Source organism: Myzus persicae, unplaced genomic scaffold, assembly GCF_001856785.1.
Source record: "Myzus persicae strain clone G006 unplaced genomic scaffold, MPER_G0061.0, whole genome shotgun sequence".
Lineage (NCBI taxonomy): Eukaryota > Metazoa > Arthropoda > Insecta > Hemiptera > Aphididae > Myzus > Myzus persicae.
Window position 1 is genome coordinate 99,992 of NW_019102795.1, and position 17,709 is coordinate 117,700.

The following is a 17,709-nucleotide window of genomic DNA, read 5'->3' on the forward strand; positions in this document are numbered from 1 at the left end:
TTTGAGTAACATGGGCATGTAGATTGTCGGCTATCGCTGTAAAATGTAAATAATACTATGTAAAGTGTACCAAAGATGTGAATACACTTTTTTTGCACCCTGCACAGTTTACGAGGAATGTACGTGGCTCTCGTGTGCTTTAAGTGCTTAATTGAGTGGATACACGTGATTTTCACTTCGTATCAGACCTCTTAAATGCACGTAGGTATTTAACCAGTGTATATTATTCTGTCAAAAATCAGTAATTATTTTTCAAGATGGTATGCATTGTAAAATGCCATAAATCCGATGCATTTGAACCACAATTAACGATATCAGACATTGTCTCGACATGCAATTTGGCTATCTGTTTCCAAATAAGTATTCTTAGTTTTTTAATACACACATTTTTAGATAATATTGAAACTCTGAATCCAAATTCTCTAGAAAATTATATATTTAATATTAAACTCGAAATAATTTATTAGAAATATCAAATAATAAATGTCCAAATTCTTGAAAAAAATGTGTATTGCTAATTAATCAATAACAAAAACCAATTGGAATTATAAATGTATCGACACACGAATTAGGACTAGTACCTACAGATTTCCAGTGTTGGTCCAATAAAAATTCACAATTTGTCATCATCGTTTTTTGAAATAACCTATTCAGAGCGGACATCACGGGTTGTTCAAAATCAATTTGAAGATAGAAATCTCTGACAAACGTATAGAAAGTACATGATAAAAGTTTTCAAAACGAATTTCCTATTGAAAAACGCTGTAACGATCTGGGAAAGACGAGTGTGAAAAAATCTCTTTGTCAGTCGGCACCAAATATTAAAAAAGCGACCAAAGGATCGTGCAGTCCGATTGGAGCAGCATCAGTGGCTTGAGAGCGTTGTGAAGACTCACAGATAGACTCTCTCACTCCCTCGAAATCTGGTACCGTGTATTTGATGTTATACGTGTTGCGTATACCAGTGTCATATTTGTCATAAAAATTACACATAAAATATATATTGCATACGCGGTGGTACGAGTTCCAAGAGCAGCAGCAGCAGCAATCGTTTTGTTATTTTAAAAAAAAAAATGTACAAAAAATGTGAGAGATATGAAATGAGTGTATATTATTAAGCGTATGCACTGAGAGAGGTGGGGAAAAAAACAAGCTCGGTCCGACCTGAAAACGCCGCCGGTCGTCGCCTCACTTGCCACGTACACATGCTATAGGTATATGCGATAATAATAATAATATTATAATAAAAGCTGGGAATTTCGATCCTGGCGGAACAGGTAACGCGTGCCTTTGTCGAACAACTGCAACTGAACCGTTCACCTATATATAATATTATAATTTATATCATGTTAGTGTTTTAGTGTGTGTGTGTGTGTGTGTGACATACGTTCGGCATGTTATAATAACATTCATATCGTTAAACTTTAATATCCTCACGTGAGCAGTGTTTTTTTTTCTTCTTGGCCGTATTACATATTTAATATGATCATAATGTTATGATGTATAATATTATTCGTGCATGCAACCAATCGATCGGGTTCGACATGATAATAATAATTTACGAGTGGAGAATTTATCGCGATACTATTTTTACCACTACGACAGTCCAGCCATCTAGGTTGGTCGGCAGTGTTGTGAAGTATTCGAATACTTTTATTTTCTAAGTATTTCCGCAACGGTGTTGCACTTTTTTCAACTGAATACCAGCCGTTTTATTAAATACTTTGTTCGAACCCTTTGATTTAAAATTTGTAACTTTTCACTACAATGTAATCCTTGTTAAATAAAAGTATACCGTGCTGTCGTGCATTTAAACATCAACCGCTTGCAATTATTTTAATAATATGTATTCATGGACTATTAAAATTATGAACATTTATTGAACGTCTCTTTCCATTTAGCATTTTGGAATATTATGTATGTATAGTAAACACGTTTATACCTTGTTTTCTGTATTTCAAATTGTGTAATTTTTTAAATTTTACAATACAATGAGTGATTGTGTTGATGCATTTAAAATGCGATAAATACCTTTTAAAATTATTTTTTACAACACTCATGCTGGTAGGACTCCTATATGTATATTATACGTTTAGGCACTATACGCAAAATAATAATGTAATAATGTCATACGAGAGTGTGCGTAAAATGTAATGTTTAAGTGGGTAACTCTCATATTATAGTCCTCGATTTCTTTAATAATATATAACTATTGTGATTTTTAATCCATCTGATATTTTTTTCGAAATCGAATTACGTCAAACATGCACTGACACTATTACGTTCGAACAATAGCCATTTTATTCACTAAACGCTAGCTCCAACGACGGTTACGACAACGACGACGACGCGAAGATGATAATAATAATATAATAACTCAGTGTTATCATCATAAATCGTTAATAACAATATCGTGGGATATTGTTATTATGCCATTAATCCGCCCCCCCCCCAACCTTGGACAGCGGGGTATTATCATAAAATGATTCGTTGGATTTCAATCGAAATACAGTTTAGTGTTCTGTTAGGTTTACGCTTACACCAGTGTTGTTGTGTGTATGTTTAAATTTTTCTTTTTCGTCTCATCATTGTTTCACGTGTAATCCGTATTTTGAAAATAAGTACGCAAATACAATCGGTTAGTAATTAATTATTTTTATTAGAGTTAACATAAACAATGTTTAAAATCCCTGTCTGAATAAACTTACCCGGAACACACCGTAAGGATTAAGGATTGAGATTCATGCCCGATAAATGTTTCATTCGAACAGACAAGGATTATAAATAAAATTACGAGCATAGTCATTTGCATTAATTTTGAATTCGATTTCGTTTGAATCCTTTTAATGAATCTCATATCCTTGAAAAACATTTTGCATCAAATATTTACACGTCTTTATTTGATAAATTATTTATTAATAAGAATGTAAAAGGTTTATTTAACTCATAAATTATGGAACACATTGTGTACTAAAACACAATGCTGTCTAATATTGTTCTTTAGTTGTCCACTTAGTGCACATTATAATATAATTATTACTTGTGTTGCTTTTTAATGGATTTTGAGTATATTTTGCAACTTCTAGTCGATGTTTGCAAATGATATCGTGATGTACGCATTTGAACATGTCCATATCATCAAGCTTAAACATAACGCTTGATTCCGTAATTAGGGCAACTAGGGGTTTGGTCCGCTGAAAATATAAAATTAAATAAATTAGGACAATACTCATCACTTAATAATACGAGGTTGCTGTATTGTTTCGACCAGGTTAAGTAGAGTTCTTTATCTTGAGGTTATAAATTTACGACTGTGGCGACGAGCAGTGCACAATAATTGGACGCAAAATAAAACACAGATTGGGTGGACAATTGTTTTCTCCAAAATACAATGATTGATAAACAACAAATATTATAACTATTTTACGATAAAGTTGGAAAATCAAGTGCTTCAATAGTACCTAAATAATTGCATAGGTCGTATTTATTATTATATTGACACTTTGGGCGTAAATTATAATGTACCTAACTGACTATACTAAATAAACGTTTAATCAAATAATATCCGATATTAGTTTTTTAAAAGTTCCTAACATTAAATTAAACATCCGCAAGGTAACACAGTTAATACGGCGAAGATTTATTGTGAGGGAGCCATATTAAAGGGCGTTAGCTCGTTTTAGTTAGTTTTGGGAATTATGTCCATTATGAGTATGGGAAATTATTTATTATATATTTAACCTATCAAATATAAATTACTTTTTTCATTAATATTAAGTTATGTTGGTAGTTAATTTAATGTTATAACAACGCCAATAAGCAAAATGTTGGTTATTAAAAGTAATATGTAGGTATTATTTCTATACCTACAAATAATATTTTATTTATATTTTAAAAATAAATATTTGTTTTTTGTTCATATGGTATGTAACTCAATATTACATAATATTATATTTAATATATTCACTTAAAATTTAATATTTGTATTTGCACGTACAACAAAACTATTTATTGTAATAAGCGGTACGATTACATTATTTACATAAGGTAAGACTCACATTTTTGTAAGACAAAAACACACAACAACTTTTTTTTTATGATATTGTCTTGTCAATTCAAATGTTTTTTTTTTTTAAATCTGTAGATTCTTATATAAAACCATTTTTACGTAAATATATTAAACTTGTATTATAGTTGTAGATTTTCATTTCTCATTGAAAAAATAGATAATAAATCTTTGTACAACTTAAAAAAAAAAATCATGAAAATATTATTGTATCGTAGTTTTAAAATAATATAAATAATATTCAAACAAATTCAAAATGTGTTTTTTTATGTATCCGCGACTTCGTAGACCATCACTTTTGTCCACTCAAGAGTTATATATGATCATTATTTTGAAAATATGCTAATTTAAGATCATCCGGACAGTGTACTCTTGAGACATATTATTATAAAACACATTTTCCGTTACAATAATAAAATCAATAATTATTATAAGTATTTTATATTGTATTATGCAGTAGAAATGTAACGTTGTAGCGTGCATTGTATATTTTATACAACTCACAAGCAACTCAATTCAAAAAAACATGAATATTTTCAAAAAACTTAGAACAAATAATATCAATAATTATGAAATACATGGTACACAGTTAAAGAAACTCATAAGCGAATCCGCGCAATTTTTTTACAGAAAATTTTAAAATACTTGAAATAAATACGAATAAAACCCGTCTGCGCAATGTCAACATTATTACGTGCTTGAATATTATTATTTCTATTATTATATACACTCCGATGACCTTTATATTCAATCAAACGAATGACGAGCATCAAAACGTGATTATTTCTAAAACCTACCCTCGAATGAATTTTGGCCAATTTACATTGTAAATGTCAACACGAATTCCATCGAAAACCATGAAACAAATTTCAAAAATAAAATCGCTTGGTTTACCGCTTGAAAAAAAAATATTTTCAAAATAGATCGACTCTATTACAACAAAAATAAATAAATCCACTCATGCAATTCGGGAACTTTTATACGTAGATATTCATAAAAAAAATATAGTCCATATTGAGTCCATGCGTATTTGTAGTTAAACAAGTCTATTGTTTCATAATTAATACTTTTAATTTACTAATTTGTATTGTGGTGAAAAAGAACTGTTAATAGTGTGTAGTTGAAAGCGCAAAAATCAACTGAACAATTTATAAGTTATTTATTTAATAAGCTTTTGGTTACCATCACTTTATTTATCTGACGTTTTTAGTGATACCATATCATATTGATTCCGTCTTTTAATGACTATTTTAGTTTCAATGGGGTGGTTTTATTAGGTGGCACTAAGGTTTTTGTTAAATGTATTAAGAATCAAAGTTTATGAAAATCAAAGGAACGTCAATAAAACACATTCGTAGCTTTCATTAAATACGAATTACATTTGAAAGGATAAGATTAAGGTAAATGTTGAGCTTTGGAAACTTTTATCGTCTTTCAAATAGTAATAGATGACATTTATTATGTTATTATGTTCTTATATATTACAAGAGCAAGACAGTATTTTTTTTTCTTTATATTATATAATATGAACATTTTACTCGTTGAAAGTTAAACGATTTTACTGGATACAAATCTGGGCTCTGGGATTGCAAATGTCAGAATTTGACGATGACGAAACAGACACATTAGCAAAACTTATTTCATTTGATAGTAATTTAAACTTTCTTAATTCCCGAACGTAAAAGACATGTTTTATTTGTTTAGATTTCTCCATTTTCTTTACTATACGTTTTCGACTATTTAGAAAGAAAAAAAGAGAGAAAAAGAGACTACAAGAGAGAATTATTTTTAACCCATGCGATTCTTTTGAAAAATTTGAGGACGTATTCGGATTGCGTATTTAATAGCGAAAGTATTTAATAAATTTGTTTTTGAACATTTATAGCGCATTTACAGTATTCAAAATAATATGTGATAACGAAAATATTATAAATTGTTAACATTTTCACATATAACAAACGATATTTTATATTAAAAGTCCAAAACTTGAAGGGGTGGGGGTGAAATGTAATACCTTATATTTTTTGTTCTCATAACACATTTTCCTAACTGTTTTAATGACATCATAACAATATCATAACAAATAAAATTATTAATCTAATATTGCATGCTGATTTCATTTGTACCTAACGATAAGTTATGACGTTTGACGTATTTATACCAACGTTGTCCGATGTAGTAATACTGCAGACCGTCTGCAGTAAAGGGAGGAAATAATTTTGTTTTTTTTTTAATAATATTTAATATATAAACCTACTCCTTATATTTTTGATTTAAAATTAGACTTGGAAAATATAGTTCATTAATTACATAACATAACCGCACGCTCACGAATTTATGTGTTTTTGTGAAAATAAAAAATAATATTTCAATAATCGTTCATTTAACCATGAATAATGAGCTACAGTAGAGCTACGATCGTAAAATATGTGTTAAAGTTATTAAATTTGTAGTTTTAGTTTTTGCAATAACATAATTTCCATATGATATTGTATAAAAAAAAAACAATATATATATAGCGGATAATTTACTCTAATAACATGTATTACTTAAGTAAGTGTAATAGTTAAAATGATTATTAGAAAAGAGAACAAATGAAATAAGATAGCTCAGATTTTTTTTCAGGCATTAATTTCGGGTTTGTTAAAATTAAATTTAAGATATACAAAGGCATAAAAAATATTGAAAATTACATCAAGGGATCTGAGTTGATATGCATCAAAAGAAATTTGAAAAGAAAACCTACAAAGACCTTAAAAGTCTGTATTTTTTTCTTTTAAATGTAGGTATGTATAAAAAATATGAAGTATTTAGAATGTAGATACTTGATGTAGATATTTGACGATGTCGAGAAACAATTATTTACTTATTAAATAATTATAAATGTATTAAATTAAGCAGTCGAATTGTGGTAGCAGTTTTTTTACGCATATCAAGGATGGCCTACTAAATAGATTTTTTGTTTGTTATTTTTAATTGTTCTTATGTCAAATAAAATATTGTTCTTGTTAAATATTTTAACATCATAATATGAACAACTAGACTGGAAATGGCCTATTTCCGACAAAGTTTGTACCACGTATATAAATATAATAAATTATATTATATTATGTAAGGACATTGTTAAACACAACCCATTGCAGTATAGTTATCAAAGACAACAAATAAGCTCAATAATGATTATGTAATTGTAGTACATTAAACAACAGTTGTAGGATTATAGATCTCTACATCTCATAACAATATGTATAATTCGTAATATCTGAATCAAATTATTATATTTTTATTTTTTATTATTCATGGTACAGCTTCAATTGCTAAGGTTATTAGCCTAGATTATTTTGATGTACCTATTATACGAATTAATATGAAATTACACTGTATAACATGTAAATACGTACACTTTCCAGGTAGAGTATGCTATTTACTTGAAAAATAATATGTATCGTTTTTATTTATTAATGTTTCACCATTTTTTTTCTCCTTGAGTCCTAAATTCAAAAAAAAAAAAATCATGAAGAATATTACTTAATATGTATAATTAATAAAGGTTCAAAGATTCTAGTAATATTTTTTAAACAATTTTCGAATGAGTTTCTTAGTTTTATAGAACGCATTTTTTGTCATAGTAAATTATATGGTTAGATAATAATTTAAAATAGTCACTATAATTATTCATTTTTGAAAACTACAAAAACTAACTTCGACATTCGTCTTACAAATAAAAACACAACAACTATTTTAATAATTTGTTTTAGTAAGTTCAACATTGGCTATAACAATCGATCGTTTTCTGATTAGATTCAGGGTAATACCTATAATATTTCATCCAATAATTGGGTATTTCAAAATTATGCATTATTATACTTTAGATAAAATAATATTGGTATAGACATCATACGGCACCAATATAATTGCAACAGGAGATAAAGTTAATAGCATATACAACATCACTATCGTAATAATATGCGCAGTACTCAAAATATTACTGATACTCAATGCGACGTAATATTTAAGTTTTAAGTTTTAAGTTTTATATTTTAGATATTATCTCTACTATACCAAAAAAGTTTTTTAAATATTATTCAGTGTATTATAATTATTGCCATGGTGACCGATAAATGAGTAAATAATAATTTTAAAAAAGAGAGAAAGTAGGTAAACGAACTTCTATAGGTACAGTATATAATATTATAATGTGTCGAATGTACCTACCTATCGTCATTGAACAGGTACTGTAGGTAATGTGTTGATGTGTTAAATTTGAATTCAATGATAAATCATGAGAAACGATGAAAAACGATTCTGAGAGAAGTCGTTTTTTCCGATTATTTTAAAAAAGACAGAATTTTAAATGTTGACCTCCTTAAAGTATTAACTAGAACCAATTGCATACAAGAAGCATCCATCGAAACTGATAATCAAAGCATTTTTTCTACAAAATAAGTGTCTTCAAACTGCAAAATAAAAACGCACATCACCTAGAATCTACAACAAAACAATATGGATATTTAATTATAAAAAGTATTATAAATAAAATATGAGGGGAGTTAGTAAAATATATTTGAATTGGCGAGTGTAGTTAGTCGTGGGTGAAGTCCCCTAGTTATAGTTCAAACAATACGTGTAATTATATTTTACAAGGGGAATACAGTAATAAAGTTTCAAACATAATATTCAAATGTGCACTATAATGCACAGTACATTGTTGTGTTGTGATATCATATTTTATATTCATTCATTTTAATAATTTAATAATAAGATTCATATTATAATAAATATGAGTAGCTGAATTATTGACTAGGCTTGTGATAATTAATTATGTTGTTATATATTAAATTGTTATTAATTAGTGCTCATATTATATTGTATTTTACTATATTTTATTTTATGGAACAATATTTCGACCTACATTTATTATGAGCATTTTTTTTTCATGCTTTTATTCGTATTAATTATTATAAATGATTGAAATGGGTCTGGGCGATTTTTATCTCTTCCATTTCGAACTAAAAAATGTATAAATTGGATCGGAAGCACTACATTTTTTTCAAACCAAATAATATATAATTCAGATCACCGGAAATGGTTAAATAATACACATATTATAACTTTATCATGATTTCAACTCGGGTAAAAATTAAAGCCAAATTCTGAAACCCATCTAATGGAAACTTAAAAAAAAGTTTTCGATTTCGGCTATTCAGTACCCACCCATGCTATTGTCAATATAATCGAATAATCGAATAAATATTGCGCTGAATTGCTTAAATTTTCTGGTAATAAAATGTAATCGAAGCTGTCACTGTCTATAAAATATTCTTCACTGAACTACCAAACTGGGCATACTGATCATATTTCGGTTAAATTTTGTAAACAAGTTGTTATATTCGTGGTAATAAAGTTATACTGTTTGAGAATAAACTAAAAAATGGTACATTGTATAATATAATATAGTATAACAAACATTATTTATTGATAAACGTTGCATGTAGTAGTAGCATCAAATTGCTTGGTCTCTGCCAGTGAGGAATATGGAGCTCGTTTAATGGGGTGGTGAACAGGTATCATGTGTATATAGTGTCGTAAACACTGATCGCTTACGGCGAACACTATTAGGTACACACAACAATTAAAATATTATAACTCTTTATTACTGTTTTGTCCACCAGTGTCACAGTGACAATATCAAACGATCACCGCTATAAAGGACTCACATTCGTCTGCCGAAATCACTTATACAGTATTACGGCTTAACCTAGTTTCTATTTTACTATATCTATTAAAACTTACTAATTAAGACTTGATACTAAATTGTATTACATACTACATAGTTTATAGTTCTAATAATATTAATAATGTTTATGTTTATGCATTATGCATGATACAACATGATACCTGTATAAAGTACTAACAAGTCCATGGCTGAAAAAAATTTTGGTTGGAGAAATAAAGCCATTTTTTTTTAATATACTGCACACTCATAGTTTGTTCCTGTCTTGGGTACCTATAATGATTCAAGAAATCATTACACCTCGAAATAAAGAATTAACAGTTTTAAATAGTAAAGTTTTCATTAATTCAATCCCAAAGTGTTTCTACATAGACATATTACTTCACTTAATGATGATGGAACCGTGTAAAAATATTTCAATAATATTTCCTCCCGACCATCTGTAATATCTATGCTGCCACACTCCCATCCGATCCATAAGCTCGATGCAAAGATTGCAAAGATGATATAATTCTTAAAACGTGTCTCATAATAGTTCAAACTGTCCACCTCAGTGGAGACCGTATTAAAACTGTACTGAAGTTCGTCCCCTATACGTCGTGTAGTACGTCTCTGTCCTATGGGACTCCTATATTGCATCCAACTCATCAATTATGGATCGTGTATAAAGGTGCTTCTTCGACTTCGCAAGTCACGTTCCCAATATCAACCACACGTTGAGTGACTATGGAACTGTCCCACATGCATTAGGCATGTAGCTATCCATCTGATAAAAGAGTTTATGCCAATTTAAAATTTTTCCAAAGAATTATTGATGGTACATAATAATATAATGTACCCACTTCCCTATCATGTATTCGTTTCCGAGTTCTCCAACACTCCAACCACTCTGTAGCTCTTTCGCGTCTCCTCCGTGTCTCTAACTATGATCGTAATCAAACGATTAGTACATCAACAGACTAATGTGCCTGTTAAAAGAGTCCTTAACCAATACCTGAATAGTTCGTGATTAATAATAATGCAATGATTTTGTTTTGTATTTACTTAATTCTTTATAATATTATATATCGAATTTCATTATCTTATTATTTAGACTTACTAATTTTACTTCCATCAATTTTTTTTTACCAGAAACCTCTATTGGAGTTCATAATCTTAGCAAACTTTTCTATACTGAAAAAGGTCTCTTCGAAACCAAAAAAAAAAAAATACACATTATTGTAAAATACATTCATCGTTTTTCTCAGAATCTAAAATGCAATATAAATCTTAACAATAGCAGTAAGTCATCGAAATTTAAAGAAACATAAAAGCATATAAATTTTTTCATATATCAAGTAGGTAAATAACTAGTTAAAATTTAAAGTTTTAAAATTTGTTCCAAAATAAATATCTAGTTAACTAAGAAGATAAACGACGTAGATAATATACCTACACCAAATGTAAGATGTCTATAAGAAAAAAATTCAAAAAGCAATTCATAAAAGTAAGTTTTAATTGACGGATAGTATAACAAAAGAAAATTATTTAAAAAGTAATATAAAAAACTAAAACATTTCTTCAAAAAACCAAAAAATACTGAAAAAAAATATTATCTAAAATTATAATCGTTGATTCAAATTTTGTATTGAAAAACTATATTTTACTATACGCTGAAAATAATGCATTTTCATACACATTATTATTATTATTATTATTATTATATTATACATCAGTAAATATAAATATACAATGATATTTTAATTATTATAGTTTAGACAAAAACTTAATATTATTTACAACTTATCATTTTCATTGACTAGAAAATCAAAAAAGTACATTTAATCAATCAAGTTATTATGATTCCATATTGTTGCCATTGTTCAGGTGACAATTTAAAATAATACAATCAATACCATATACCTATACATTTGAACAGTTAATTCGAAATCATCTGTCCTGACATTTAGAATCTGTTCTGTAAGAATTTCCAAAGGAAAACCAATTGTTATACCAACGATTTTTGGCCCCGACCTTTCTAAATAAAATTTGTTGTATGCTATTTTTCGTTCGAAACAAAATATGTATTGTTATCTATGCAAATCGGTCAAATATTTTGAATTACATATTTTACAAGAAATACATTAATATTAAGATTTAATACCGGATAAATTAATTGTATTTTGTGATACACGAGTATGGACTTATATGAGTTAGAGTAAACTTGTAATTCAGTGGTAATTAACTGAAGAATAGAACATACTTGACATAATTTTATAAAGAACATTGTAGAAAATGAGGTTTTTTGTTTCTTTTGCAGAATAATTGTGTTATATAAAATTATTATTTATATTATTTTTTTAAGTTATTGAAATATTAATCGTTTTTTTTTTATTGTTAAACTTATTTAACATTTAAATTGCTATAAAAAAATTATTATGGTGCATAATGGTAAATAAATAAATGTTTTTATACTCTGGGGTTTTTCGTTTAAAGTAACAGAATATAATCGTTGTTATAACGTGCATCCAATATCAACAACTAGACACCGATTTAGGGTTGTGTAACGTGCTCAGTGGTATGTCGATGTGTACATAACATTGTAACAACTCGTCTAACAAAGTTTCTCGTGTCGTAAGTATCACATTATTAATTATGATTTTCGTTTCACAGTGCCTCCGCAGAAACCGGTCATCCTGAGCGAGTACAACGAGGAGATAGAACACACAGGACCGTTCTACGAAGGCGATCGGGTGAAATTGACATGCATGGTATCCGGAGGTAATGTCATTTTTACCAATCTTATAATATAATATTTTTGAATCATACACATAATAATTCTTTGCAACTCATTAAGGAACAGTGATTTTTTTCAAACTAATGCAAGTCACTTAAAACAAATATTAGATACTAAAAACACTAAATGTAATGAAACTACCATAATATAACGAGCTTACATTCAAGAAATTCTTCGTTTAACAAAATATGTTTTAGAACCAAATCAAAATATTAAAACATATTCAATTGTATTTAATAAAATTCACTAAAATAGGCATATTTTTTTTTCTTGCCCTTGAGTTTTCCAATTTTCACTGTAATTTAAACTGCCATTACTATACTCATTATGTTCAACTAAATACTATCGTGAGCAGTAGGCAAATATTATAGGTACGCCAATAATTATAGGTTAACCAATCGAGATCGTAGACATAAGAGGAAAAACATAGTGCATCGTGTCTTAACATTCAGTTTTTGTGTAGGAATTGAACGTTTAAAATTTCACTCGACCGTGTCGATTAAATAATATTAAAAACACTACGATGGTATCAGTTGGCGTGCTAGAATGCGACACACCAAATTTATTCGAACAAAATGCGTCACAAGTATCTGGGGGAAAATTTAATTTCACACCTCCGTTTAAAGTGTATCATCGTTTAACTTTAAATACTCGTCAATGTACATCATTGTAGATGGCTGGTATACATTATAATATATTAAACAAAACTCTTGATTTGATTTTGCGAGTACCTACCAAAGTTATGAATCATATGTCTAATTTATACAGTTCACCACGGAGAATTATAATTATGACCGTGATGGCATTCTAGCATTTTCTACTACCACATAATGCAGTGTTCACATTTCTCGGTGAAATAAATTACTTAACAAATAAAACATTATTATACACGATCGTGTTATTATGGAAAATGGATAGTTTTTAGCTACCTACATATAAGGTAAGTTAAAATTATTACGTATTCATTACATACTACAGCTATTCGCATAAACTTAATAATATGTAACTTAAAGTTGGATTAATATTTGTTAAAAGTTTTATCATTTATAACGTATGTCAGGAAAAGTGCGAAGAAGCATAAAATGTGTATACTTTATAATATGCGATCTTGTCAAAAACTTATAGAGTTGAGTTTCTTTGTTATAAATTGTTAATCACTACAAAAATACATTTGAGAAAAAATAGGATATACTGTTACACGAAAAGAACTTAGGTTAAAGTGTGCAGTATATTATATCGTATAAAGTATAAGCCACTGTTTTAAGTAGTCCACTACTGTTCGCAGTTTTAAATTATTTAACAATGTTTTTCAAAGTACCTAACTATGAATTATATCATTCAAAACAAAACGTGTTTTTTACAAATTAATGAACCCATATAATATGATAAAAATTACGAATACAAAGCGTATATAGAGGAACGTTTTAAATTGATTTAGAATAAAAGTAAAACAAAATAATACAATGGCATTCTGCAAGTTCTTAATTCATATATCATACAATACCCATACAAAACTCGTATACAAAAATTGAGTACAAAAAATTATATATTTTAACTTTATATGATAATGGTTCGAAATTCAAAAATACATATGATAATTAATCAAAGTAAGAATACTGTTTTATTTATTTTCATTCTGAGTATGTTAGTTATTTGCTTGACGTCATTGTTTTAATTTCATATTAAGCAAATATACACATAGCATATGTTCTTGAGAAATACGATAAATCATTAAATATTTAGTCTGTATTCATAATTTATTATATGTGATGAAAGGAATTACTTATTCTATTATTTCTTCGCTTTTTAATTCTTAAATTGTACACCAATCGTAGCCCAATACAAGAAAAAGTAATTTTATCTATTTAAAAAAAAATCGAATGGTTTTTTATCAAAGGCATACAACTATACTATACCTAATCGTCAAAAAAATTCAAAAAACTGTAAGTCAAAATACTAACATCAATTTTTAGACACCTATCAACCATGAAAAACATAAAACGAAAATGAAAAAAGAAATTATGTACCTTAACTCTGGAGAAAGATCTTATAACTGGATGTTGAATAATTCAAAAACTAAATTGGAGGTCAAGCTTATGATAATTCAGATGACGATAATAGTGCATGTATATACTTGCAGTATATATTTCTTATATAAAAACTAAAAATAATAGGTTTGTTTTATGTTTAAAACACAAAAAAATCCATCAGTGGTTAATAAAAAACAAAGTGTTCAAAGGTAATATTTTCAAAAGAAAAAATTACATTTGAAAAATTAAATTACTAAAGATTGTTGTGCAACATAGAAAATATATAACAATTATTAACAATGTATTCGAGGTAAGGTAAATAATAATATATAAAAACCGATTTATTATGAAAATCGAATATTCATCTAATAGGATGGTTATGGTTGATGTAGGTCACTGTTATAAAGAATAAATATTTTTATAAACCTACATTTTGACCAAGTAACACACAAAATTCAACTTTGAACATGGAAATCCTTAGAAACCTACTGTGTATTTTAAGTGAGAAAAAAATTTAAATATTTTTTTTTAATAAGTTAATGACTTCAAACTTAAAATGTTTTCAAAAATACACACATTTAACAACAACTCAGTGATAAAAAAATCATCTTATTTATAATAATATATACATACAAAACTATACCTCTAAAATAAATAAAGAAAAACTTAATCTATTAATATAGCGTACCAAAATGACGAGGAAAAAATAATCAAAAACCACAATCCGATTGTTCCCATTTGAGATTCAGTGCTGATCGAGGGAACTATTTGGTTTACAATAGGTTTTCCCTTTTTTTTCGAAAACAATTTTTAGGATAGTAAAAGTGTTGCGTGTGACCTTATCAATTGATTGGAAATTGAACAAAGTTCGTATTTTATAAAGGTCAAATTTCTTAGTAGTTTAAAAACTCATTTGAAAAACTGCAAAGAACCTAATATATAGTGTACCCATTTTTAATAAAATCTCGTCCATTTTTAAGCAAACCGATTTCCGCTCTGATTCGATTTTCAAATGCATCGATTTATTATTATTCTCAAATTTAAAATAATAATAAGGATATTTTAAAGCGGATTGCGTTAAATTAGTGTGTGCTATAGAGACAATTGTCTAACATCTTATGTTTGTAGGTAACCTATATTGTACTTATCTCTAACTGTACGTTTCTACATTTGTAAGATAAACTACTTTATTGTGAACGTAAACAAATAACAATTAACCTGAAACAAATATGAAATAATAATTTGCAATTGTAGGAGATAAGGGCTAGGATTGAAATTCAGAAATTGTAATTAAATACTCAGATACACGGTTTTCAACAAATAAAAGCAATGGGTGTATCATCAAAGACAAAATGTATTGTCCAACCCAAGTTTCATAGATAATCTATCAGACTTGAAGTTCTGTTTACCAAAATTCAAAGAGTCTGGTTTAGTTCAGAATATAAAAATAAAAACAGTATATATCATTATATATATGTATTGTACAACTGACTATTTTATAAGAAAACAGTTTTACAATTTCATAATATTTCCGTTAGTCCCAAAAATTAAAAATTAAAAAATATACAAAAATCCATTGAGTTTTAACTATTGATTGTTTACATTTTTACTCCAAGTAACACTTCACATCAAAAACTATAAGAAGGAATTATTTTCTCAGGCCATGAGATACCGGCAATAACTGATACTATTTTGTAATGAATATTCATTTTAACTATACTAATTAACATAATGTTGTTTATGTTTATAAATATGAAAATTTCACATGCAATTCAAAAGAAGAAATTCCAAACTCAAGAAATTCAGAATCAATTAAATAGTAACTTCATAGTATGTTTAACTTGATAAGTTGATTATAATTTATAACAATGAATCCCTAAGGTCAAAAATTATCTTCACTTGTTATTTATAGCATTTATAGCAAATGCTTTCCAGAATCAATGGATGAAGTTTACAAAATCTACTTTAATCTAAGTACGGTCTTAATATTGCATAAAACGATTGACTTCGAATAATAATAATAGTATATAATACTATATATACATTTTTTTTTATAAATATTCATATAATAACGGTAGTTAATATTATTCGTGTTATATTATCAATCACAGAAAAATGAAGATAATTTTCATACTTATACGAGTGTTATTTAAACTTCAAAATTAAATCAAAAAATTACAAACTTGATTGATTAATGAAACATTTGAGATTCCCAATATTTACGACGTGTTTATGTGTTTATAAGTTTTAAAGTATATTTATTTACAATGAAATATATTTTTATTTTTGAATATGCATACAACATCAATAGATAATTTTTAAAAGTATAATGTAATAAAATCAATTTACAAATTCATTACATCGATTTTCATACTTCAAACTATTATATTATCTAATATGACATGAAACAGCAATGGAAATATACAAATTGTAAGCATTGATTATTAAATATAAGTTAATAGGAAAAACGTTCAAATGAGATTAGTGGATACAGAGGAGTAGTCAGGATTATAAAAAGGAGAGGTAGAGGGGTTAAGCATACATTAAACTGAGTTTTTTATAGTTTTTGTATATAAATAATAATATCAATAATACATTTATAAGGAAAAGAAGCAATGGGAGGGGGGTGGGAAATACCAAAAAAAACTCTGTCTACGCCACTGAGTGGATAAGTGAAAGACAAATAAGAATACAAATTTTTTATCCAATCATACACTCGTATTGTGATATAGAATAAAAAAAATAATAAATATTACCATTTTAAATACTTCAATACAGTAAAATTTTAAACAGTTAGTTTAAAAATAATTTATTTAATTACAGAAAAGGTATCTTCTTAACTTATTTTATCTTCCATACTTACTCTCATTATAATATGATAAAATTTTTAGATTTTAAAAATTAAAAAATGTAATATGATACAGTTTGTCATTTGATTATAATTGAAAAATGAATAATGAATATCAGGATTTAATGTACAGAATATGTATTAGTTTATTTTTTATTTTTATGTGTTATTATTTCTAGTTTACCTCAATAGTTGAACTTGTGGTGAGTTACTAAAATGTGTATTTTTAATGTACGGTTCAACAATTAATAGCAA

The 17,709-nt window shown here is 27.4% G+C and overlaps 1 protein-coding gene across 1 annotated transcript in view; it reads left to right on the plus strand.

Annotated features, from left to right (window-relative positions):
* The window catches only part of LOC111033119 (nephrin-like), a 160,390-nt gene that overhangs the window by 76,579 nt on the left and 66,102 nt on the right, over positions 1-17,709 (plus strand). Inside the window, 1 exon segment of the mRNA XM_022313716.1 lies at positions 12,453-12,560. Within this exon segment, the coding sequence (XP_022169408.1) occupies positions 12,453-12,560 (108 nt within the window).